The sequence below is a fragment of the Dendropsophus ebraccatus genome, chromosome 4 (genome assembly GCF_027789765.1).
Source record: "Dendropsophus ebraccatus isolate aDenEbr1 chromosome 4, aDenEbr1.pat, whole genome shotgun sequence".
In the NCBI taxonomy this organism is placed as follows: Eukaryota; Metazoa; Chordata; class Amphibia; order Anura; family Hylidae; genus Dendropsophus; species Dendropsophus ebraccatus.
Window position 1 is genome coordinate 101,146,651 of NC_091457.1, and position 26,949 is coordinate 101,173,599.

The 26,949-nt window shown below is 42.5% G+C and overlaps 1 protein-coding gene across 16 annotated transcripts in view; it reads left to right on the forward strand.

Moving 5' to 3' along the window:
* Nucleotides 1–26,949, forward strand: part of ATP2B2 (ATPase plasma membrane Ca2+ transporting 2) — a 192,472-nt gene that overhangs the window by 145,951 nt on the left and 19,572 nt on the right. For 9 of the 16 annotated variants that reach the window (XR_011362613.1, XM_069966472.1, XM_069966479.1 and 6 more), the window contains 14 exons: nucleotides 1,372–1,497; nucleotides 1,782–1,817; nucleotides 2,771–2,866; nucleotides 10,985–11,026; nucleotides 11,432–11,596; nucleotides 12,860–13,074; nucleotides 13,191–13,433; nucleotides 15,920–16,161; nucleotides 16,662–16,896; nucleotides 19,030–19,209; nucleotides 20,883–20,970; nucleotides 25,882–25,988; nucleotides 26,305–26,496; nucleotides 26,654–26,867. Coding sequence is in view for 15 of the 16 variants with exons in the window: in XM_069966472.1 (XP_069822573.1) it covers nucleotides 1,372–1,497; nucleotides 1,782–1,817; nucleotides 2,771–2,866; nucleotides 10,985–11,026; nucleotides 11,432–11,596; nucleotides 12,860–13,074; nucleotides 13,191–13,433; nucleotides 15,920–16,161; nucleotides 16,662–16,896; nucleotides 19,030–19,209; nucleotides 20,883–20,970; nucleotides 25,882–25,988; nucleotides 26,305–26,496; nucleotides 26,654–26,867 (2,181 nt within the window). In the remaining variant the exon portion in view is untranslated. Of the gene's footprint in view, nucleotides 1–1,371; nucleotides 1,498–1,781; nucleotides 1,818–2,770; nucleotides 2,867–4,461; nucleotides 4,696–10,984; nucleotides 11,027–11,431; nucleotides 11,597–12,859; nucleotides 13,075–13,190; nucleotides 13,434–15,919; nucleotides 16,162–16,661; nucleotides 16,897–19,029; nucleotides 19,210–20,882; nucleotides 20,971–25,881; nucleotides 25,989–26,304; nucleotides 26,497–26,653; nucleotides 26,868–26,949 lie in introns of those variants that run through there. The other 7 variants (XM_069966478.1, XM_069966481.1, XM_069966484.1 and 4 more) reach the window with 4 other exon arrangements.

Genomic DNA, 26,949 nt, shown 5'->3' on the forward strand with positions numbered 1-26,949 from the left:
CACAGAAGTTAGCACCTTAACGCAAACATTTTCTGATGAGAAGGTTTGAAGAAGATCCCCATGCAAGTTCACTGCAGTTAGCTAAATAAGTAGAAAGCCAACCTGGGGCGAGAGTTTTCTGTGACACCATATGGTGTACGATGCAGATGACTGGTATGTATGAAGGGTATCCATGAAGGAAACCTCTCCATGCACATAAAAGCCTTCATACAATTTGCCAGGACCCATGCTGAAATAGAAGAAGACTACTGGGACTCTATACTCTAACGTGGTGAGACCAAGAGAAATGTTTTAGAGCTAAAGGCTTCAAAACTGTATGGCATCTCAACTGTGAGGAGTACAAAAAAAAGGCACATGAAGCATATTGATAGCAGTGTCCTTATGTGGGTCTGCATTGATAGTATCATGACTTCACAGATTCAAGGCCGTATTACATGGCACAATGTTAGGCTATGTTCACACAACGTGAGAGACCAGCCGTTCCGTGACCCGGCGTGGTCACGGAATGGCCGGTCTCTGAAAAGATCATCCCGGACGGTACTGCAGTACTGGCCTGATGATCTTTTCTGCCGCAGAGTTCTGATGCGGGCGCATCCGTGCACGCCTGCATTAGAACTGCCCACTGCACACTATTAAGCAAGTGTCCGCAGCCGACGGCTCAATAGTGTGCACTGACATGGTTTTCTACGGCCGCTATTCACTGAATAGCGTTTGCAGAAAACTGACAAGTCAGTTCTTTGCGGCACTGCGAGTGATCCCAGCCAGAGCGTATATTATATGTATACGCTCCAGCCGGGATCCCATAGAAAGCAAGGCAACGTATGTTCTCGTACAAAGTATGGCTGTTGAGCCATACTTTTACTAAAACATACGTTGTGTGAACATAGCCTTAGGGGCAGCATATGCCAACCTGTCAGGTCAGCACTTGCTTCCGCCTTGTTCCCTGCTCGCTGCCTCTGCAGTGAGCAGAAGCAGTGTAAGGGGGGGGGGGGGGGGGGCGGTGTGCGGGGTGCGGCATGGCACGGGGAGCGACGGGAAGGGTTGGTTACAGTATTGAAGCAGTACAGTGGTACAGTGCATGGTTACAGAAATGCACATGGACAGAAGCTGGTGTGTGGATACAAGCAAGCATGATGACCATGAAGTACAACTACAGTGCCTAGTTAGGGATGTAGCAAAATTTTGAGCCAAAAACTATTACAAGCACCAGATGAAGTATTTGTTGAAGTAATCAGGAACATTTTTAGATCTTCGTAATACAAAGTTGCTAAATAGTTCAGTCTCACTACATCTGAGTCAATGTCCATTGTCTGTCTGATAAAGAAGCTTTTGTTGGATCCTTTCTTACTGATTTGCTTTGCTCCTCTACAGGCACCCATGTGATGGAAGGATCAGGGAGAATGCTTGTCACTGCTGTGGGTGTCAACTCTCAGACTGGAATCATTTTCACCTTGTTAGGGGCAAGTGAATCAGAGGATGAGAAGAAAGACAAGAAATGTAAGTGTCCTTTCCTGTCCCGTGTTGTTAGTGTTGTTAGTGTCCTTTAACCTTCACATCTCCTGAGTCTTGGACCTCCAGGATCAAGCACTAAGCGCCATGACGTGGCTGAGCCCACATGTGTCTCATTTATGCTGTGATTGAGGAGATGAGGATGGTGAGGCATTCGGCCTAGCATGTTCCTGTACTGCCATGATCACTGCATCGAACTCATGTGCTTGTCATGTCTCATTGTTTCACGTGTAACATCTTATTTCTGTTTTGTTTTCATCGTCATCACACAGGTGTGAAAAAGGAGGATGGAGCCAATCTACCAGGTAGTGTAAGACATGTAGATGTAGTCTATACCACCAAGGGGCACACACTGTCTATACTGTAGACTGAAGCCAATATGTCATGCCCCTGTATGAGACCCTGGGGGAGTGACTGAAGCCTCACTTGTCATATAGGCTAGGCTGTAGTTTCAGGGTTTTTCAGATGGCAACAGTTGTGTCTGTCCACATCAGTTAAGCTGTCCATACACTTTCAAAAGCTGATGGCTGAACATTGTTTAGGCTGACAGCCATCTTTCCTATTTACCACTTCCCACATACACATGGATATTTGGCTTGGCCAAATGTTTATATGTCCTTAATAGAAAGAACAGAGGTAAGATGCTGCCTGATCCCTCTGGCACTGGTTTATCTCTCTGAGAACAAAAAGGTTAGGCAGGTGAAATTTAGCATGCGCAATCCTACAGGTGATGTCATCTCCTGACATCACCTGTAGGGGAGAGTTGGGAGTCCCCTTTACACATTAGACAGTTTTCAGTTCCTGCCAAAGTCTCCAGATTTGGCTGTTTTTTTCACTTATGTTTATAGGGGGATCTTAATTTGATCCAGGGCCAGGGGTAATGACTGACCATTGCTAGTGTTTTTTAGCCATTTAGGTCAATGGAGTTTTGCACAGTTTTGTCATTGCTTTGCTAGCAATTTGTAGGAGAATTTTTTTTGAAATTCCTTACATGACCTGCGTGTCACCTCAGACTCATTCTAGCATCTCTGTAGGCTCTTCCTAGTGGCATAACATAGGGCGTTAGGACCACGGGACAATGGGATGGATCATTGACTAGAGGTATTGCATAATCTTTTGTTATTTGAGTGCAGGAGCTCAAGGACCCTCTATATCCAGATGATTCTCACACCTTGTGTCATCATTTATATTTTGTTTATTGCATTTTTGTTCATTTTTTGTTCATATTTTCATTCTCTTTGTTTCTTTAAATTTATCACAGTCGGCTCCACCCATCCACCCTGTCACCTTCCTGCTGCTTCAGATGGTGCCGCAGGGGCAAACGCCACTGATAATGCCAATGCCAACTTAGTGAATGGTATGTCAACCCACAGCATTTCCCATGATGTATTGCTCTCACGTTTGTAGAAAGCCATTGTCCTCCCTTTCATATGGTAGAGTTTGGGTGAGGAGATATTGCTGAGCTCAGTGGTGCTCCCTACATTTTGCATACAGTCAGGGTGTAGCAGCTGTTGCTTGCGCACATTCTGCACTTCCTGCTATGTTCTTTATAGGTATATATTGACATTCACCTGCACTGCTGCATACTCAACAGTGCTGTGGGATCTACACAGAGGGAATAGTGCACACTGTGGGTGTGGAGAGAAATCTCAGGACTGCGCAAGGACATCAGTATATGTAGTTTCATTGATATTTAGAGATTTGTGAAGAACATATGCCAATTTGACATAATTGCCCCAGATACACATGACATACAATTGGGATAACAGTACACAAACAATGGTTGACATTATATGTTACATTCATACACCAGTATAGCTGCAGATCTCATCCGCAAGGGATGGGAGCGGGGAAGAAGACGACATGGAGAGGAAACAGAAACCTGAAGCTTTATTAAAAGACAGACACACCAAGGAGAGAGGGGAAAGGGTAGGCGTACCAACCCTCTTCTTCTTCAATAAATGGATTGTCCATGTCTGATGACATAGTCCCTGCGTAGGCTGTAAACCAGCTTGCACCTGTCCTAGACAGACATCCTCTCCCAGTTCATAACGCAGCGTTTTCTAGCAAGCCACATGACATACTTTTAATAGTACAGAGACACCAAACCTCCCAGATAGGCTCATCAGTATAAACCCCAGTAAAATGACCATAAAATACAGGGTGGTATGATATGCTGCTCCAGATTATTCAGGACATCTAAAGGGGTTTGAGAAAATGGGCAGTGCTAAAGGAGGTTCAAGGGTGTATCCTCAGTAAAGGGTCACCACAGGCAGTGTCTCATGTCACTTAGTCCACAGATATACATGAAAGTGCAGGCCTTCCTGAGTTGCCATCTATACCAAGTTTCTGTGCTCTTTTGGCATCCTACTAGAAGTCACCTTTTTCCAAACATTCTCAGAAGTGGCAGCAGTGGCCAGACTTTCCCATCTCTTTGGAGCTCATTGTACATAATTGTCAATTTTGGAGCCACAAACACAGCAGGTCATTGCCATGTGAATAGTGACATGTGGCCAGATTTACACTATTTATTAAAGCACAGACAGGATCTCAATACTCAAGAGTCTTTCCCTTGACAATAAGCTGCCTGAGCTTCCGCAGTACAATATTTTGTTTGACTTTGGCCAAGCAATTTTGCAGAGACTCAATAAAGTCCAGATGAATGTATAACGTGAAGGGGTTGAAGGCCCACTACTCAAAAAGCATGGCCTTCAATCTTCAACAGTTAAGCCTAGCCCCTGAAGCCCAGCCAAATAGCTTGGGGTAGATTTATCAAACATGGTGTAAAGTGAAACTGGCCCAGTTGTCTCTAGCAACCAATCAGATTCCACCTTCCATTTTCCCAAGAGTCTGTGAGGAATGAAAGATGGAATCTGATTGGTTGCTAAAGGCAACTGAGCCAGTTTCACTTTACATCATGTTTGATAAATCTCCCCCCTTATGTCTGGATTAGCGGCTGCAACTGTAGTTCACAGGGCCAGTTTATATAGAGTCTACAGCTTCCAGTGAGGATGACTGTGTCACCATCTCGAGCAATGAACAGGAAGTATCCAATTAAATTATGCTGAGGTACACCCATTTTTGTAATGGGGCAGTTGAAATCTTCAGCCAATACTATGGACCTATTGGTGACAAGCTGGGTACGCAGGAGATGGAACCATTTTGTTTTCTTACTCTCAGTCACAGGTGAATATTCATTGATATGGATTACCTTACCATGGGCCTTAGGCTGTTCACCAAGCCTGGGCCCCTAAAGCCCCTATTTGACGGCTCGTCTAGAGGAGCAAACGAGCGCTCTCAGCGCTCGTTTGCTCCTCGTTCCCCGCTCGCTGCTGCCGCCGCTATTCAACGCGGCAGCAGCGAACGGGTGAGTGCGGGAGGGGCGGCGGTGAGCTGCGGGGGGGGGGGGGGGGCTGCGCGGGTGATCGCTGATCGTCCGGGCAGCCCATAGGATACAGCAGTGTCTGCTGCCGATGCTCCTATTCAACGGAGCGACGGCAGCAGATCGTTGCTGTATCAGTCGCTTGTTTTTCAACATGTTGAAAAACAAGCGACTGCAATGATCAGCCGACATGAACGATGTCGGCTGATCGTTGCACTCTATTCCACGGGACGATTATCGTCCGTAGCGGCCGATATCGGCCGAATACGGACGATAATAGTTCTGTGGAATAGGGCCTTAACCCCACTGTAACTATGGCAGCACTATGGTAGTACAGGATAGATAATGTGCTCTGATGCTCTGATTTGTGCAAAATTGTGGCAAAAAGCAGCTATATTTGCAAATCATGGCAGAACTATAGCCAGGAGACAATACTTTACTGAGAGTATAAGTCTTTTTGGGTGGCTATGGGCCGCCCAGGAGCTCAGGGCCCCGGGCTACTGCCTGAATCGTACCTATTATAATCTGCTACTGATACCATGATAGGCTGCCCCTGCTTCCCCTATGTCCTGATGAGGACACCAATAACCAGCGCCAAAATACGAGGAGCACTGCTTGTCCTATATGATAGTTGTCATACACCACAAAGAAGAACACTACCCTTCCTAAGCCTTACATCAATGGTCACTCACCCATCTTACTAGTACTCTGCTCTCTACTGACAGAGGGCAGAATTCCTGACAGCTGTGTACAGATGGGTCCTCTTAGAGACACAGCTTTTCTCCCTACTGGTTTGCAAAGTCATTTACTCATGGAGCCATATTATGCTCACTGTGGTATATGGTGCTCACAAAGAACTGTATGCAGAAAGCCTACATAGCTAGCATATTTACACATACTGTGAACGTACTACAGTGCCACATGAGGCATACAGTGCCATGTAGAGGTAAATCACTTCCTGACTTTACTAAGAGAAATAGAGCCAACAGATCACAATTGCCTCACTTCTACTTTAATGTCCAGAGAAAACAGTTCTGCACTATGTAGAGGACTGATTCTGCCCTCTGCTGGCTGCAGGTGGTAAATCAGCTTTACTAAATCAGAGAGAGTAGGAGGATGTTATGGCAGTGTTGAACTCAGCACTGTTCCATTGGACACATACTGTACACTGTACACCTACAGTGATAAATTGTGGTGCATACAGGCTGGATATATAGAGAAGACCTGTACATCTAAAGTGATGCACACACAGTACATATATAGCCGGATACACATAGTGGCACATAAATGCTGCATATATAGAACTGTATGCCTAAAGTGATATATACACACTGCATATGGACACACACTGAGATGGACACACACATAGTGGTACATACATGATACATATAGGTATGTTCATAGTGGTTCATATGCAGTACTCTATATAAAAATGGATGCACAAAGCAGTGTATATACATTGCATATATAGAGGTAGACACATATAGCAGTACATACACACATGCATATATACAGTAGGTATGTAAATACAATGGAAACACATAACAGTACATATAATATGTAAAGAGTATGTTTGCCCATCCATTTCATAGAAAGGACACTATAATTCCCTTTTAAATGAATTTAAATAATAACTGGGAGACTAGTCAGCTGTTAACACAAAAATAGTTTTATCATTAAATATTGCTTGTATATACAGCAGGTGAAGTAAGTAATTATAATAATATTTATTTGTATGGCGCCAACAGATTCCGCAGCACGTAAGTATTGAACAAATCATCATTTTTGTATTTAAATATAATTCTAAAGGTGCTATTGACATGAAATTGTCACAAGATGTTGGTAATAAACCTGTCCATTCCACACAGGCAAGGAATTCAAACCATAAGTGTTCATAACTCAAAAAGCCATGAATGCAATCCTGCCATAGGTGACAAATAAAACATACTGATGGCATTGGTTACAGAAGAATTTCTAAACTACTGAAGGTTCCAGTGAGCATTGTTGGGACCATAATTTGGAAGTGGTAAGAACATAATTTCTCCATAAACTGGCCAAGACCAGGTGCAGCCTGCAAGATTTCAGACAGTGAAGTGAAAATAATATTCAGGAGTTGTCCAAGAGCCAAGGACCACCTGTGGAGAGCTACAGAAAGACTCAGCCTAGGGGCCCTATTCCACGGGATGATTATCGTTAATCGATAAACGATTTCAAACGACCGCTATTGCGAACGGCCTAGAATCCTTCACTCATTTAAATGGAACAATAATCTTTACTTATGATTGTTCTTGCGGTCGTCTTGTCGTCGCTATTGCGTTCGTTTCTACTGCGAACGACCGAACAACGTCTTATTCAATGCGAACGAGCAATGATAAAAATAAGTCCAGGTCTTATTAAACGATCAACGATTTCTCGTTCGTCGTTTAATCGTTAACTGCTATTCAACCGAACAATTATCGTTTAGATCCGAACGATGTAACGATAATTCGAACAATAATCCTCCAGTGGAATGATGCCCAAAAGTCATGCGCTCAACCTCCATGAGCTGTATGCATGCTCACCACGCCAGATGTGTTGAACAAAAAGCATGTTCAGGGTATAAACCCACACACCGTATACGCAGCGTATTTACTGCTGTGATACGCAACAAATACGCAGCAGATTAGATTTAAATAACTGAACACAGCATCAAATCTGCACCATCAAATCTGCTGCGTATCTGCTGCGTATACGGTGTGTGGGTTTGTACCCTCAAGCACATTTAAAGTTTGTTAAATAACATTTAGACAAGCCAGTGAAGTATTGGGAGAATATACCTGTAGTTTGGTCAGATGAGACCAAAACTGAACTATTTAGATCCCATAATACACATGATTTTTGGAGGCCAAAAGGTACTGCATATCACCCCAAAACACCTTACAAACTGAAGTTTGGAGGTGTGCTGCTTTTCAGCATATGGCACTGGCAAACTTCATATGATTGAAGGAAGGATGAATGGACAAATGTACCGAGACAGCCTTGATATAAATTTGCTGCCATCTGCCAGGATGATGAAGAGGGCAGACAATTTCAGCAAGACAATGTTCCCAAACACACAGCCAAGGTAAAACTCAATTGCTTTCAGAGAAGAAAATAATCCTGCTAGCATGGCCCAGCCAATCACCTGACCGAATCCAATAGAAAATTTATGAAAGAAACTTAAGTTCAGAGTTCATAGAAGGAGCCCACCAAACCTTCAGGATTTGAAGAGTGTTTGTGTGGAAGAATGGACCAAAATCCCACCTGAGCAATGCATGCCACTAGTTTTGCCCATACAGGAAGCACCTTGAAGCTGTCACCCCAACATCCCTGTGTCATGTCTTATTATTACACATAACTTAATTAGTGGACATCTACTGTATGGTTTGATTTTGCCTGTGTGCCTGTGTGGATGGAATGGATTGTTTCCGACATCTGGTGAGAATTTCATGTAAACAGCACCTGTAGTAATATATTTACTGAGAAAATGAGTGGTGTGTTCAATACTTACAGTATATTTTCCACTGTATGTTATGTTGTATGTGCTGTGGGAACCACCACACTCCATAGCTTAGGTATTGGTAGGAACGATGTCACCCAGCTGTCAGCTTAGAGGAGAAGGGTGCAGGGAATGGACCTGAGGTGTATGTGGAGTGGCTGTTTGTCTGGAGTTGGTGGTAAACAGATTAGAGGTGAAAGTGCTGAGAAGCTGCGGTGTGGGTCGCCTGTGTTGCTGTCAGGGACCCAGTGTCTTTAGATGTAGCTTGAGGGTTATCTAGCAAGGCCTGTGGAGTTGACTTTTAAACCAAAGTTACTTAGGAATGGAGACTAAAATAGTCTTATCCACATAGGAGGACAGCTTGTTGTATGCTGTTGCAGAGGCAATTGATTGTTCTGTAAGCCCTAGGAGGGGTCAGTCAGGAGAGACGTCTGCTAGGATGAAGGAGGTATTGGACCAAGGGGTTTAATTTTAGGTTCAAGGTTTTACTAGGCCCCAATCAGCTGCTAAAAGGGTGTCCTAGGTCTTAAAGTGTCACTGTCGTTAAACTTTCAAAATCAACAGCAGATGTGATATAAAGCAAGTTTGCAATATACATTATTATTTTTTTGTTGTTATCATGCTGTAAAGCAAAGCTAAACTTACCAGAAATCCAGGTCCAGTCTCCTGAAGGCAAAATTTCTGACTTGCCTGATGGAAATAACAGACTAAACACAGGAATTCCTGCCAGTACAGAGACTGACATGACTGCCTTCTCTGTGAGCGCTCAGATGGCCTGGGATACACAGGACTTCCTGTTTTCTGACTGTTTTCTGTTTTTTACCATGATAACTAAAAAAAAAAAATTAAGTTACAAACATGCTTTATATCACATCTACTGTTGATTTAGATTTGATTTAGATTAGAAAGTTATAACGACAGTGACACCTTAAGTGTAACCTTCATTTTTCTTGGCCAATGCATGTTATGAAAAAGTAAAAAGCGTACCTGCCATGGTGCTGGGGTTAAAAGATACTGAAGAACTTTTTCAAGAATGGACAATTTTATCTAAGCCAAGAATAAAGAGTAAAAGAAAATGAGTGAAACATGGTAGTAGGTATTTTATATGGGAAGGGCTATAGAGTTGGAAATCTGCAGTGACTTCACCATAGTGCTGTTATGGCATCAAGATAAGGACCCAAATCACACTTTAAAGACCAGTAAAGGTGGGATCCTAAAGTGAGTCTTCAGTGACATTATAAGATTCTTTGAAAGATTCTCAGTTGAGATGACTGAAATCATCAGGTCTTAGGGGCCTATTCCACGGAGCGATAATCGGCCGATATCGCTCCGTAGAATAGAGACAACAATCAGCTGATGATCGTGTCATCGGCTGATCGTTTATTTAGGTTAAAACCTAAAATCATCGGGCACCGACCACGCATCGCTACATGGAATAGCGATGCCTGGCGGGCGACCGACAATCTCACAAGTACCATACATTACCTACACATGTTGCAGGTCTTCTCCTACGCTCTTTCTTTCTCCCGGTCCCGTGCGCAGCAGCAGCTTCGGTGCAGCCTGTCTTAGCTGAAAGACCGCTCAGCCAATCACTGGCCACGGCGGACCTGGCCAGTGATTGGCTGAATGGTCTGTCACCATATGACAGGCCGCACCGGAGCTGCTGCTGTGCGCGGGACCGGAAGGAAGAAGGAGCGCAGGAGAAGACCTGCAACATGTGTAATGTATGGCGTTTAAACAAGGGCTGCAAGGACATCGGTAACGATGTCCCTGCAGCCCTCGCTAAATGATTATCGGGCTGTGAAATAGGCCCAGTAAACGAGCTCCGATCTAGCAGATTGGCGCTCGTTTACATTATTGATCGGGCCCCCATCGGCCCATGGAATAGGACCCTTAGCGAGTCTGCACTGTTGAATGTACAAAAAGGACACAGCACATATGGAAGTCTGTAAAGAAAAAAACAGAATCTGCCTCTAATAACAAAAGAATGTCAAATGTTCTCAAGTAATTATATTCCCTATAGGTATACACTGCATGTATAGAGGTGTACACTCTACAACTATGGAGGTGTATACACACTATAGATATAAAGGGACACATACAGTACAATGCACATATAGAGGTATATACAATGCACATATAGACCTGTGGGCATACACTGTGGACATTAGGGCGAACACACATAAAGCTAAACATACTACACATATAAAGGTATATACTCACTGCACATATAAATGTGTATATACATATTGCATGCATAAATTTATGTACAAATTTGCATAGAGATTTATATACTTTGCACTATTCAGGAATGCCAACACTGTACTTATAGAAATACACATGCTGTATGTATACTCATATATAGAGATGTACATACAATGCACATACAGCGTTATCTACATACTATCTGGTTATAGGTCTGTATAACACATGCAGCCTTCGATCTCAGCAGCCAGCCCTCAGCCGTAGAATTGTTTGCAGTTTGTGCATTGATTCTGTGCTGTCACTTCTGTTCCTTGTTTGTTCTGATGTTTCATGTTTTGTTCTCTGTTGTCTGTCAACCTTTCATCATGTAGGCAAAATGCAAGATGGGAGTGTGGAGATCATCCAAAATAAAGGTAATGAAGCAACACTGACGGATCTAAGATATAGAGCTGCGTCTTACAGGAACCTGACAACAAGACAACAATAGAGCTGCAAATACAAGCAACCCAAAATGTCTCTAAGCCTGGTTCTCCCACAGGAAAGGGACTTCTGGGGTAGTAGGTAGAGGCCTGGGTCACAGGTTAACCACTGCAGGTTATTCATTCGTTCCCATGCCCCATGTTGCAGCCTCGGTCTCCCTGGTTGCATGCATTGTACAAAATGGCCATGTTTCACTTTTTTTGTGTTAAAGAAAGTGGCCCAAACTCCAGACTCATGGACAGCCATTGTCTGTTCTGCGTGTAAGAAAAATAAAGATTATAAGGTTAAGGTATTGCAGACCACATGCCTCCACTGACCATCTGTTTCTGCATTGCCAGCCAAACAGCAAGATGGAGCAGCTGCCATGGAGATGCAGCCCTTGAAAAGTGCAGAGGGTGGTGATGGAGAAGAAAAGGACAAGAAGAAACATAATCCACACAAAAAGGAGAAGTCTGTTTTGCAGGGGAAGCTAACAAAACTGGCGGTGCAGATTGGTAAAGCTGGTAGGTCAGAGATCCATCGTTATGTTGTGCATATGGCCCCCAGTATGGACTGGAGGAGAATATTTGTCGGCTAACCCTCTCAGTTCTGTATTAGGCATCTTCTGAAGAATAGTGATTCAGAATAAGAGAGTCCACTTAAATTAAATAACACCTATATCCTGCAGGTAGAGACCTCTTCATTGGCGAAAAGCCCTCATCTGATACTTTAGATCCCATAGATAGTACTGCTTCTTCCATGCTGCAGCATCCAAATCCTCAGCCAGTACCCCCACCCCATAGCCAGTATTACGGGGTCCAACATATACATCTGTCACCACAGTCTTTTCCAAAGTCAGAGGCTAAAGTATTGTCAGCTGGACTAATATGAAAAAGAATTGTTAGGGTGAGACTTAGGGTCCATTTACACAGAAAGATTATCTGACAGATTATCTGACAAAAATTTGAAGCCAAAGCCAGGAATGGATTTGAAAAGAGAAGAAATCTCAGGATTTCCTTTATGACCTGTTCTCTGTTTATAGCCTGTTCCTGGCTTTGGCTTCAAATCTTTGGCAGATAATCTGTCAGATAATCTTTCTATGTAAATGGACCCTTAAAATAAAAGTCTCTCAGCTATACCTGGGTTTTGCCAAATTGGTAAAGTAGTGTGGCAACTGCAGCCTGCCGCGAGTATCAACCAAACACATAAGACCGTTCCAGTGTTCAGGCTGGTTCTGTTTATTATGGGAACAACCCTTAGTTTATATCTTAACAAGAAAACTTCAAAATAGAGGAGGAGAAGAAGGAGGACACAGGTATGTTCACACATTCTACATTGTATCAGTCTCCAACCTCCCTAGCTGTTATCTATTGGCGAAGACTCTCAATCCAGATCTTGAATTAAAGCAGAGAGCATAAAATAACAAAATTCCCATAGCCATAAAACATAGTCAGTAACAGAACGGGAGGGGCCTTACCCAGCAACTGCTTGCAGAGCATTACACAAAGCAAGTAATACATCTTAACTTAGAATATAACACATATAATAGACTCTTAACTCCACAACAATAATGGGCCCTGACAATTTTTTTTTGGTTTGTGTATAAGGGGGAACCAGGGAACTAGTCACTTTCTTGGTGACCAAGCAGCCATGCCCTTGGTTGAATAGAGATTGTTCTGTTTCTCTCCTTTTTTCCTGATTATTAAAGGACTAAATATAATGATGAAATAAACATATCAGACACACTCCATTCACCTCCTACCTTCTTTCTGTTCTGTTTTCCATAGGTCTGGTCATGTCTGCTATCACAGTTATTATCTTGGTGTTATACTTTGCTATCGATACTTTTGTTGTCCAAAAAAAACAGTGGTTGCCTGAGTGCACGCCAATATACATCCAGTACTTTGTCAAGTTTTTTATCATTGGCGTCACTGTGCTGGTTGTCGCTGTACCAGAGGGACTTCCTCTTGCTGTGACTATTTCTCTAGCATATTCTGTTAAGGTAAGTCTAGTTACTGCAGAAAAGATGTTTACTTGAAGGAATGACCCCCCCCCCCTGCCTTATAATCTTATATTAAACCTCTGGACTGTAATCTCTTCAATTTCTTTCCCTTCCAGAAAATGATGAAAGATAATAATCTAGTACGACATTTAGATGCTTGTGAGACCATGGGTAATGCAACAGCAATCTGTTCTGATAAGACCGGCACGTTGACTACAAATAGGATGACTGTGGTTCAGGCGTATGTTGGCGATGTCCATTACAAGGAAATTCCAGACCCTGATGGGCTTCCAGCCAAAACCTTGGATGTTCTGGTGAACGCTATAAGTATCAATAGTGCTTACACCTCCAAAGTCCTGGTAAGTCACATTACATTCCTCCATGTTTGTGTACTTAGTTTGAGTACTGGAACACATACACTATGATGCTTCCAAACATCCAGGTCTAAGAGATCACGATTCATCTAGCAGCAGCCAAGCAATCTGAATGGAGGTCAGTGAGCAGTATGCTGAGTATCATCCCTGAACTCATGTGGGGGATTTATGCATCCTGCGCTCCAGCATACATAGGGGCGTATATGTGAATATGCGCCTGATTTATTATGATTTTTACCTGCTATGTCAGATGTAAAATATAGTGAAAATTTACACAAGCTCCACAGTTGGTGTAGAATTCTGAGGCTGTCTCAGGCTTGCTGGATTTTGGAAGTCTGGCGTGGGGTCTTCTATGGGGATTTGTTACTGCTTTGAACAGTTTCTGTGACTGACAGAGGTGGCAGTAGAGTGCACTATATCAAACTGGGACTTTCTGACAACAGTTTATGTAAGAATTTTTTTTTTTACCAGAGTACCCCTTGAATGTAAATATGCCTGGGATAAACATATACCTATCCTAAGGGGCAATTCCCATGTTCAGTGCATGGTCTATATATATGGACTATCAGATTCCACCTTTTTATTCCTCACAGACACTGCCGTGTCAGTACAGAAGTGCAGAGATTTACTCTGTTTCAGAGCTCACGGCATCATATTGTATGTAATGTGTAATGCTGGGAGTTTCCAAGTCCAGTCCATAGCACATTGTTCGTATATATGGACCGAATGACCCCTAAACTAGATGGGCCAGGTGGTCTTTTTCTACTGACAATCCTCTATGTTTGTATCCCCTCTTCATTAACCAACACTCAGTAAATGTCTGGGAAGTAAAGCAATTGCTGGGATTTGGGGGGAGGAACGTTGTTCCATTTTTGTCTGATGTAGGATTTTATTTGCTTAACAGTCGTAATGTATACAGTGTGTATACACTACAGCCGTGATTTCATACATTCTAGTGTAATTGATCAATGTCGTTAAATAATGGCCATTGTTGTAACCTGCAAAATGACAAAATAGTGTGTGAACATGGCTTTAAAGGGGTTATCCAGCGCTACAAAAACATGGCCACTTTCCCCCTACTGTTGTCTCCAGTTTGGGTGTGGTTTTGAAACTCAGTTCCATTGAAGTAAATGGAGATTAATTGCAAACCGCACCTGAACTGGAGACAACAGTAAGGGGAAAAGTGGCCATGTTTTTGTAGAGCTGGATAACCCCTTTACTTGGGTTTGCCCTTCAAATTGTGTTCACAGACAATGATTTCTGGAAGTGTTCCTGAGCCCCTGCAGTGATTTCTGGTACACAATGTGAATATACCATAAGTGTTCTAGATGTGTATATCCATTTAAACCATCTCTAGGGTAGGACTCAGCATATGTATTATTACTAGGGATGGTCCGAACCTGCCGAGGTTCGGGTTCGTATGAACCCGAACGCTCGGCAGCAGATTCCCGCTGTCTGCCCCCTCCGTGGAGCGGGCGGATACAGCGGGAGTAATGCCTGGAAAACTGGGATACAGCCTATGGCTATGGCTGTATCCCAGTTTTCCAGGCGGTCCTCCCGCTGGATCCGCCCGCTCCACGGAGCGGGCAGACATCGGTAATCATTAACGGGGGTTCGGGTTCGTACGAACCCAAACTGAACTCGGTTCGGACCATCCCTAATTATTACATACAAATCTGGAGAGGATGATGAGAGTGTGATACAACAGCAGAGAAGTCTTATGTCAAGCAGATCTCTAAGGGTTTCTATGACCATCCTTAGGTCAATACAAATATAATGAAGTGAACATAACCAAGAGATCCAGTAAAGGTGACACTTTATTATAAACACTAAGGACAAAGGAGGAGATTTATCATGCTGTCTTACAGGAAGATTTGCTGCTCTCATTTTACCAGTGCAGTGTGGGAAATAAGGAGAATCCTGCTATAAGAATCACTTACTATGCGCTAACTTACCCTTAAAGCTCTTCCTATTATTTATTATAAGGAATCAGGAGATGGTTTAGCCAACAATTACAGGGAGGAATAAGACTTTCATTCACTTTCATCTCTTGACAGCCATGATTGTCTCTATCAACACTCATCCAGCTGATAATTGGCCCATGTTAAAAAGGCCTTGGGCCATGTTGTTGTTTCATTGCAGTACTGTTGCAGTACTCTCAGGGTTCTGTGCACTTTCAGTGAAAACAAGCGTTGCATTACAGCAACAACAGTACTGCAATGAAACTGCGTGTAAAAGCTGTGCAGTGTAGGAGGGATTATTGGCACCACTGTGCGCCCATTGGTGAATAAATGGGGGCTTTCTACGCAAGTATTCTACGACGTGAGGAGGCGGCTATGGTCAGCAATATGTAGATTAAATTCACATAGAAGAGAAGCAAGCATAAGATCAGCTTCCACCTGAGGCAAGGTTCATATGTCATATTGTGTAGCATGTAAACTACCTCATATAGCTTTGGCATTTGTTTACAGCCTGCAGAGCAGGGGGGTGGCCTCCCACGACAAGTTGGAAACAAAACAGAATGTGGCTTGTTGGGATTTTTGTTGGATTTGAAGCAAAATTATCAGACTGTGAGAACTCTCATCCCAGAAGAGAAACTCTATAAGGTGTACACCTTCAATTCTGTGCGAAAGTCTATGAGCACAGTGGTTAAGCTGGAAGATGGAAGTTTCCGCATGTATAGCAAAGGGGCTTCAGAGATTGTCCTTAAGAAGTAAGTCCCTGTCATTCTTAACAGTTTTGTAGTTATGTCTGAGGACTAAGTTCATTTTTTATCCATCTGTATTTATACAGGACAATGACATTTCCTTCCTACCTCTGAGATTATTCTTCTCAATGCACCCATTATGTTTCATTATTTGTTAGATTTAGTCACAATTATATCTGTCGCAATGAAGTATTATTTTCTACTTGAAGAGGGTATCCCACAAAATGTTAAAAAAAATGCACACCACTATTCACAGGAAAACAGAAGGTGGACCTAGAAATCCGCAACTCAAGAAGCAGTGGTGTGCACTACCAATGACATCAGTGTATGATATCCCATAAGAGAATTTTTAATCAATTGCTATCGATGAAATGTTCCCACATACTGTTAAAATACACAATTGCTTTAATGTCTGTAATTCTTGAGAGACCACCATCAGGGAGAACTGTAGACACAACTGGTTTAGTTAACCCATATTGTATAATTCAGGATCTTTTCTTTTGTAGATGTTCCAAAATCTTAAATGGTGCTGGAGAACCTCGCATCTTCAAGCCACGGGATCGAGATGAGATGGTAAAAAAAGTGATCGAACCGATGGCTTCTGATGGTCTCAGAACAATCTGCATTGCTTATCGAGACTTTCCTCAGAGTCCAGAGCCAGACTGGGACAATGAAAATGATATTGTAACTGATCTAACCTGTATTGCTGTTGTTGGAATTGAAGATCCGGTCAGGCCAGAGGTAAAGTCTCACAGGCCATCAAGGGAAAAACTTCTGTGTTTACCAGGGAGAGGTGCAGTAGCCACTGTTATCTGCAGTATTTTAGCAGGAGATGCAAAGAGAAAGCAGAGAGATGCAGGGAGAAATGATGTAGACTCCAGTGTAATAACATTTTCTCAGTAATACATGATTAAGGCAAAATACACGTTACATAAAAACTGATCAAAAAAGTGGTAGCCAGGCTCTTCTTTACACTGGGCATCATTGTCACCCCCTACTATTTCCTCTGATACCTGACACACATGACATTTGTCCTGCCATTTACCCCCTAGCTGCAGCTGCATTAAATATGAAATAAAATATAAATAGTTGCAAGTAGAGATGAGCGAACCTCGAGCATGCTCGAGTCCATCCGAACCCGAACTTTCGGCATTTGATTAGCGGTGGCTGCTGAAGTTGGATAAAGCCCTAAGGCTATGTGGAAAACATGGAATTTCTGTAAAGATACATTTCTAGAAAAATCTGTATCTGAACTGCCTGTGTGCGGTCACTGGAATTACACCTGTGGGTATTATAAATGTACAGAGGTCATGCTCCTCCACACACAGCCACTCCCCCTTCCACAGAGTGTGGCAGGCCAGTCAAAAAGTTGCCTATTTTTGCACAAAACCCTTGCAGAAAACTGTTTGCTTTTTTTCCTGGTCTGCGTTTGATATAGCATTGATAAATTCCCCCAAAATGTTTAAAACGCTGTAGTTTTAACATGATGTCATTGAACTTTGGCAAAAGTGAGGCAATGCTGCAACAAGTCTGAAAATAGGCTGAGGCCACGTTCACACAATGTATTTTTTTTATTTTTATTAAACAATGGCCATTGTTGCAAGTTTGCAACAACGGCCATTGTTTAATCACATAACTTGTGGATCCAAGTCATCTATGCTTTACGCTAACAGACCATTAATGTGTTGCATCATTGCGTCATCAACCAAAGGGGGCTTCATGGCCTCTTTTAGCAATTACAGCTAATGAGAGGCCTACAAAAATTGTGTAGGATCTGGCATAGTGGCTATAAATGCATGTAAGAATTGTCACTTCATACACAAAAGTATAAAGTCCTATATAAGCTGCCTAGATAAGAGCCTCCACCACCTCCAGAAGGCCCCAACACTAAGTTAAAATTTATATTGTCCATAATTTTTAATCTGTTAATAATTTTTTATGTTTCATTATTACCATTAATGTATAGAATTGCTATATTATGTTTTGCTAGAACCTTGTAGAAATCTTTTGGGCAGGGGTGAGCATTTACTGAAATGATATTATCTATTCTTATTATTCATTGGTATAGCACCATAACTTTTAGCACACTAGAACAACAGATAGAAAAACTAATTGTTTAATCACAACGCCTGTTTTTTAATCACAGCAGCCGATCACATTAACCCCTATGGAATCCCAGCTGGAGTGTATATACACTGTTTACAGTCTGGCCGGAATTCCGTGCGGCCACACAGAAAACTCACATGTCTGTTTTGTGCCGCCACAACTCATTGAAAAGCGGCCGCACATGCAAACAATGTAAAGTACAGCTCCGACCGTACTTTACATTATATGCTATGGAAAATTGGAGTGCGGGCACATCCGAATGCACTCGCTTTCCAATTAAAAAGAAGTGATGTTAACCCGGCCGGTACTGCAGTTGAAGTTGAACATGGGTTGAACATCTCATACAGCAGCCATTCTGTGACTTCCTTGTCACAAAATGGCTGCTGTGTTGCCATGTGTGATCACATAGCCTAAGGCTATGTTCACAAACAGTATTTTTGCTCAGTATTTTGGTCAGAAGTTTTGAATCAAAACCAGGAGTGGATTCAAAACACAGAAAGGCTATGTTCACAAACCATTTAGATGCAAATAATGGCAGTTGTTTTAAAAAAAAACCCCCAAAAACAGCAATTATTTGCCATTAAATGACGGCCGTCCACCTAGTTTCAACAGTGTGTGAACATAGCCTTTCTGTGTTTCAATCCAATCCTGTTTTTTGTTGGAAAATACTGACCAAAAATACTGTGCGGGAACAAAGGCTAAGGTTGAAAAATTCAACACACATTGATTTCGACTTTCTCTTTGAAAAGTACTTTATCTTGGGTGCAGGTACCTGATGCAATACGGAAATGTCAACGGGCTGGAATTACAGTCCGCATGGTGACGGGTGATAACATTAATACTGCACGCGCCATTGCCATTAAATGCGGCATCATACATCCTGGAGAGGATTTTCTATGCATAGAAGGGAAAGAATTTAATCGGAGGATACACAATGAGAAAGGCGAGGTGAGTCCTGGAAACACACTAGATATGCTAACACTGTTTATGTGCAAACTTAAGACAGTCTTGTGTGCCAGATTTATCAGCGAGGAATAGGCTGTTTGATAAATGTGCATCTGAAAGTTGACTTCTCTAAAGGTATGTGCACAATACAGAATCAATGAGCAGTGGTAATGCTGTGGAATCTATGACGGGTGTTCTGTTGGCATACCGTAGTGTGCACATTCCCTAAGACCAACTATTACTTTGCTTGAAGTGCGCCAGACCATTTTTTGGTGCACAGTCATGCAACTTGGACCATTTTGAAAAGGGTTTAAAACATTTAAAGTGTCTCTGTACCCACAATCTTTCCCTCCCAAACCACTTGTACCTTCTGTCCTGGGGTCCGTTTGGCAGGTGATGCAGTTATTGTTCTAAAAGACAACTTTTAAACTTGCAGCCCTGTGTCAAACGGCCGTGGCCTAGAATATCTGTGCCCTAACTTTGCACCACCCCTCCGTTCCTCCTCCCTACCCTCTTCATCATTAGGAATGCCTCTAGAACATTGCACAGGTGCCTTAACGATCCAGCCCATGTGCCGTGCTGACACAGGTGATGAATAGTAGGCAATCTGCCTGGAGCCTTCCTAATGATGAAGAGAGCGGGGAGGAGGGACAGAGAGGGTGTGCCAGCCTAATGCATACACAATCTAGGCCACGCCCGTTGGGCGCTGGGCTGCCAGTTTAAAAGTTGTTTTTTAGGACAATAACTGCATCAACTGCCGAACGGACCCCAGGACAGATCTTGGAGTAAAAGCAGCTATCCGAAGGTACAAGTGGTTTGGGGGGGGGGGCAGATTGTGGGTACAGAGTCACTTTAATAAATGTAAAGATATGTTGTGCACCACTTTTTGGATAGACTTCTGATGCAGGCACATTAATGGACCACAGTTTAAATATTATAGAACTATAGATATATTATAGAATGTTACCAGTAATGTGAACTATTGGTGTAAGAAATTGGTTACTGCTCAGGATTGCTTTTTATTAGCTAGTGTGGACCCAAGTCATCTATGCACTATGCTAACAGACCATTAGTGTGTTGCATCATTGCGTCATCAACCAAAGGGGGCTTCATGGCCTCTTTTAGCAATTACAGCTAATCATAGGCCCACAAAAATTGTGTAGGATCTGGCATAGGGGCTACAGATGCATGTAAGAATTGTCACTTCATACACAAAAGAAATAAAGTCCTATATAAGCTGCCTAGATAAGAGCCTCCACCACCTCCAGAAGGCCCTAACACCAAGTACAGGGGTATGAATTTTTATGTAAAAATGTATATTGTCCATAATTTTTTATCTGAGTATTTTTATGCTTCATTATTACCATTAATGTGTAGAATTGCTATATTATTTTTTGCTAGAATATGGGAAATTAAATTGCACCCCTTGTAAAAAATCTTTTGGGCAGGGGTGAGCATTTACTGAAATGATATTATGTATTCTTATCATTCACTGGTATAGCACCATAAGTTTTCAGGGTGCTGTCAAGGTAAGACAGTCAGGGCTGTACATGATGTAAACAATCACAGCATACTAGACAACAGATAGAAAAACTAGAAGGCGGGAGACCTGCTCTGAAAAAAGTTTACAATCAACTACACTGATGGATTTGCCATAATGATATTTATTTCTATAGATTGAGCAAGAAAGGATTGATAAAATTTGGCCAAAACTGCGTGTTCTGGCACGATCCTCTCCTACTGACAAGCACACTCTGGTAAAGGGTAAGTGCCCACAAGCACATGGGACAATGTAATATATTTTCTATTGTCATTTCAGAAATCTGTTACGCTTAGACCTACTGTAGGGCAAGCAGCCCATGCCACAAGGAAGGCCACTAGGAGGAACAGGCATTAAAGGGGTTATCGAGGATTACAAAAACATACTTGCTTTCTTTCAAAAACAGCACCACACAGTGCTCAGGTTGTGTATGGTATTACAATTTGGCTCTGTTTACTTTAACAGAACAGGGATGCAATTTAAGTCTTGATGACAATACTTGCACTGTTTCTGAAAGAAAGCAGCCATCTTTTTCTAATCCTTAATAACACTTTAGAAAGCTGCTCTCACCAGATAGTTAAAATCAACTGGCTGCTTCTCTGCTGTATCCTAAAAGGTGGGCATACATCTTTAATAACTGTCAGCCAATTGTCATTTGGCCGACAGCCTCACAGGCTGTCCCCTGTGAGAGTGTATTTAGGACACTGCCTTCAGATTAAAGTGGCTTTCCGGGCAGGGAGGGTTTTTCTAATATATGTCCTGGGCTGCAGGGAAAACAACAAAGAAGCATACTAACCCAGTCTCCCTGCCACTATTCCACCATTATCAAGTAGCTGGGATCATTCTGCAACTGCTGGGAATGTAGAGGAATCTCTTTCTGGTAGTTTAACACTCAACATGCCGCAGTCAATGAAGACTGTGCCATTTAAATTATAGAGTGCTCCCTCTGTCACTGTCTGTTCTGCTCTGCTTGCTAGATCAGCAGCATGCTGGCTGTAATGCACAACTGGAAGCAGGGGCGTAACTAGAAATGGCTGGGCCCCATAGCAAACTTTTGATTGGGCCCCCTAACCCCCGACTGAGCACTGAACGGTCAAGTAAAGTCATAACTACATAACTGCTAGCTCTGGTCAGGAGTGCTTGCAGTTAAAGGGACATTTGCAAAACCCAGGAGACCAGCAGGGCCACCCGATGCTGCAAATGATGACGGCTCAGGGGGCCCAGTGTATTGCAGGAGCAGGCCATGGGGCCCCCTGATGCGGCGGGCCCCATAGCAGCCGCTATGGCTGCTATAGTGGTAGTTACGCCCCTGACTGGAAGCTTGCTGCCACTGCTGTTGATCGGGGTGAGTCTGTTTCTGGCAGTTTAACCTTTTACATGCAATTACATTAATAACTGCAGCAAAAAATTGCAAAAAATCTTTGCCACGTTGCTTTTTTTACATCACATCCTCCCTTCCCCCCAGAAAAATAAAAGATATTTTATATTAAAAAAACGTTACACAGCTATGTGGAAGAAAAACATACCGTGCCCCTCCCAGCTATCAGCAGCCGGGGACCACGGCTATTAGCCCATGGGATTGTCTGTGTCAGCTATTTAACCACTTAAATGCTGCTGTCAAAACTGACAACAACATTAAAAAGCAGTTAAAAAGACAACCCCAGTGGTCTAGTGGGGATTTACCTCATACTTGCCGAGCATCAGCTTGTACCACATTGATATCTATGAGCAATCATGGTATTGCTCATGGGAGTACCATAGAGGGTCTACAAATTACTGTGTAAAAAAGTCCTATCCCATAATAAAAGTTTCCATTACATCCAGAAAAATCTGAATAAACTGTGAGAAAAAAAGTTGCATATATGCAAGCAAGATGCCAATAAAAAGTACAGATAATGGCGCAAATATTAATGCCTCAAATAGCCCCATAGACCAAAAAAATAAAACTGTTATAAGGAATAGAGAAGAATAGAGTAATTTTAAATACATTTATTTTTATTTTTTTAAAGGCAGTCAAATAATAATTGTACAGACTTGCAGAATATAGATAGCATGTCATTTTTACCAAAGGGCAAGCCACATAAGGAAGAGCCCCCTGTCCCGGAAATAGGAAAAAACACTATTTTTTTTATTTTATTTCTGAGCACAGTTTTGTGTTTTGTTATTTTTTGTTTCACAGCATACTTTATGAAAAAATTAGGTGTGTCATTGCAAAGTACAATTGTTAAGGTATCTATACACCTGTCAGGATGGAACAGGTAGGGACAAGACACGACAGTGGGCCCTAGCTCTGAACCCACCCTCTGTCCCTACCTACTTGCCTCAATCGGCCCTAGGCGGCCGTGGACAACCACGAAAACGTTCCCTATACTAAGTACGTGAAACACAGAACAAGACAGACTGACAAACACATTACAGGATAGTCAAACAGGCAGGGTCAAAACCAAACAGGCAGTGCAGTACAAAACAAGTAACAATCGGATAGTCAAAAGTCAAAACCAGGGGTCAGGTAACACAGTCGAGCAAGCAGAGGGAGTTAGGATCGCAGGAACAGACAGGGGAAGCTGGGACCAGGGTATTAACCTAAATAGCCAGCACTGAGAGACTGCCTCAGCTTTGTTTTATGCTGACCAAGAGCCTGGTCCAGATCCTCATTGGACCGGCGCTCTGATCTTCCAGGCTGCAGACAGGCAGAGAAACCAGTCAATAAAACAGACCACTCAGCTGTGAAAATCAAGTCCAGGAGCTTCTCAGCTTAACTTCTGCCTTGTCAGGAAGCTGAGAAACAAGCGGGCGTGTCACACAAGAGCACAACAGGCCCAGTTCACACAGGTTACTGCACAATCCTGACAACATCTTCAGTAACTGTTATCTTTCCCGTCTGCCCATACAAGTGAACGTGCAGCCATTGGGGAGAGGAGGGGTAAGCTGCCACCCGACAGAAAACAAAGGGATCAGGGAAAATCTATCATGCCTTAACCCCTGTTGGCCCGGCCAGCATCAGTATAATGTGTATAGGAACCTTTACTATAGTCATTCGGGTGCTCCTGAAAACCATATACCTAAAAAGTTGAAGCAATGCTAAACTAATATTTCTGCTTTCCTGGATATATACAAAAACAAGACCCATCACAACTACCCAACCCAGTGACTTTGTCTCCAGCCTGACCCAGGTGCCCAGGTCCTGCTGAGAGGTGAGATGGTGGCAGTCTGATGGGATCTGTTTCCTCCTTGGACAACGAAAGGCAAGCAGTGATACAAGGAGATGCACTGGATGTGTGCTCCTTGCTGCTTTTTCATGATCGTGACTTGTAAGATAACACGGACATTCACTTGACTCAAATGAAAGTAGTTCCATTATTAATGATTTGGGACAGCTAGAGTTCCTTTATCAAGATGAACAATGGTGTGATCCCCCATCCTTGGTACAAAGCAATCACCTCCCCAGGTGTAAATTATAATATTGTCTACAGCGTAAAAAGAGAAGACGTGACGAGTGAGCAATGGAAATTTGTGATTATTGTCTGTAGTCTCTGCATCTACTGGAACTCCTCAACATTGAAATTACAACACAAAGAAGGACGTAAGGTTGTGCAAATTAAGGAATATAAGGTGTCGCTAAGATCTGAAAATGATCACATTTTCAAGCACCTAGTGACATGTGTTAAGGGTTTTAAATTTAAAATATTTAAATTTGTTCAGTTAAAAGAAAGCTCATAAATCAGATCAAGTCAGTACAGTATGATTGTATAAGGCCTTTTAATCGTCAATGTGCCAGTTGTGGCCTCTTGTTCTAAACTAAGGGACAGAATTGTTGATCTGAGAGATCTTGGTTTATCACTCCAGCAGACTGCTATGTGCATAGGCTGAGATGTCAGCACTCTTGTGTGGCCCAGTGTGGCATCAATGACAAACTGGAATGACAGCAAGAAGTGCACAGAGGTCAACCTCTGCACACATGGATCCAAATATTAGAAGAATAGAGTGCAGTGATCCATTCTGTTCTGTGAGTGAAATTGGGCATCACACACCAAGTCTAGCATGTTGAACAGTGTCACTGTGAAGGCACTTGTACAACATTGGGCACAAGTCAGACATCCAACTACAGGTGTTCCATTTAACACCACCACTCTCAAAGGCTATTATAGTGCAGTGCAAGACTGCGGTGGAGGCTGTAATGGAGGTCCATCCTCTTCACCAATGAGTCACACTTTCGTCTTGGACACAATGATATCTGAAGATTGGTCTGAAGACCATATGGGCAGCACCATGAAAAGACCATTCACAAGGCAACGTCACACTGGCCTTACTCATGGTACTATTGTGTGGTGTGGCATATGGTACTGTAGCTGGATCCCCCTTGTTTTCAATCCAAGTACACTAACAACTTGACATTGCATTGATTTGTTTGTGGAACAAGTGATATGGCCATTTCTCTGAAATATTTAAGAGGTCACTTTTCAGCATGACAATGCCAGGCCACTTGTTGCTAGTGCTACTGTGCGCAGCCTTTGTGGCCTAAATGTGCTACCATTGCCTGCAGCATGTCTGGCCTTGCCTTTCGTTGAGCACATCTGGGACATCGTTGGTTTACATTCCCTGATGTCCATCTTACAGAGTTTCTTAACCACCTTTAGAAGAGTGTTTGAAAAACCAGGTCAGACATTGACTGATGCTTGCTCCCTTTTCCGTCTATGCCAAAGCAACCCCATGAGAGCCAGTATGCCTTTTAGTTCTAGGTTGCAAGAACCGCTGTATATAATGTGTGGGGTCAATCAGAATCTACGTATATAATGTATAGGGTCATCCACAATCTCTGTATGTTATAGACTTGGATTCTGTATGTGTTTAGTTACATCATCCTGTATGTGGTGGATGCTGTTTCTGGTATGAGATTAACATGTAGATGATGGACTTTGATTCTATTTTATGATAGATACTACATGGTCTGTCCATGTGGTGGAGACCACCAAAACATGATCCTGGTATATGATTGATATTGTTCCCACTATGCTATTTGTTTAAAAACTGATCCTGGTATGTGACTCACACTGTCCCTGGTATATTATGACTATAGTCATAGGAAATGATGCACACTGTCTCACGAATGTATTTATCTGGTTGTTTTTTTTTAGGTATTATTGACAGCACACAGGTGGAGCAGAGGCAGGTGGTTGCAGTTACTGGGGATGGAACAAATGATGGTCCTGCTTTGAAGAAAGCTGATGTTGGATTTGCAATGGTAAGTTGGTCATATGAAGACCTTGGTTACACATTCCTTGACCTTTCTGCTTCAACCTGATCATTCCTATTTATTAGTAAGTGCTATAATGTAGACATAATATTAAAGAATTCTGAAGTAATTCTAACAGATCTGGTTAAGGGTTAGGACAGTGTATCAGCATGAATGGTTAGGAAAGTATATCAGTGTGACTTAAAGCTTAAAGTGTATTCTTAAGAGAGAATGTTTGAGAAGAAAAATCACTGTAGGATGGGATAGACTTCATCTCCTATCTTTAGCTGATTGTTTTTTTTGTCTTTTTTTTGTGATCTTGTAGGGAATTGCAGGCACAGATGTAGCAAAGGAGGCTTCTGACATCATCCTGACAGATGACAACTTCAGCAGCATTGTCAAGGCTGTAATGTGGGGCCGCAATGTATATGACAGCATCTCCAAGTTCCTGCAGTTTCAGCTGACAGTTAATGTTGTGGCTGTAATTGTGGCATTTACGGGGGCGTGCATTACACAGGTGAGGCTGCATGTCCCAGATACAAAGAAGAAGAGGCTACTGGTAGTAAAAAATCCCTCGCTTCCTCCTGGGCTATGTCATAAGGACTTTCAGGTGAAAACCTGCTGCATAATCCATTGAATGGAAATAAATGCATTTCTCTTGATTCTCCTGCTAGGATTCTCCCTTGAAAGCTGTTCAGATGTTGTGGGTGAACCTCATCATGGACACTTTTGCATCTCTCGCTCTAGCAACTGAGCCTCCAACAGAGTCTCTTCTACTTAGGAAACCCTATGGAAGAAACAAGCCTCTGATTTCCCAGACTATGATGAAGAACATCCTAGGTCACGCTGTCTACCAGCTGACTCTAATCTTTACACTACTTTTTGTAGGTAAGTTTATCTGTAAACAACGAGAGAAACATTTTTTTTGCTGTACACTAGAGCACAAATCTATAACACAGAGAGCTTTGTG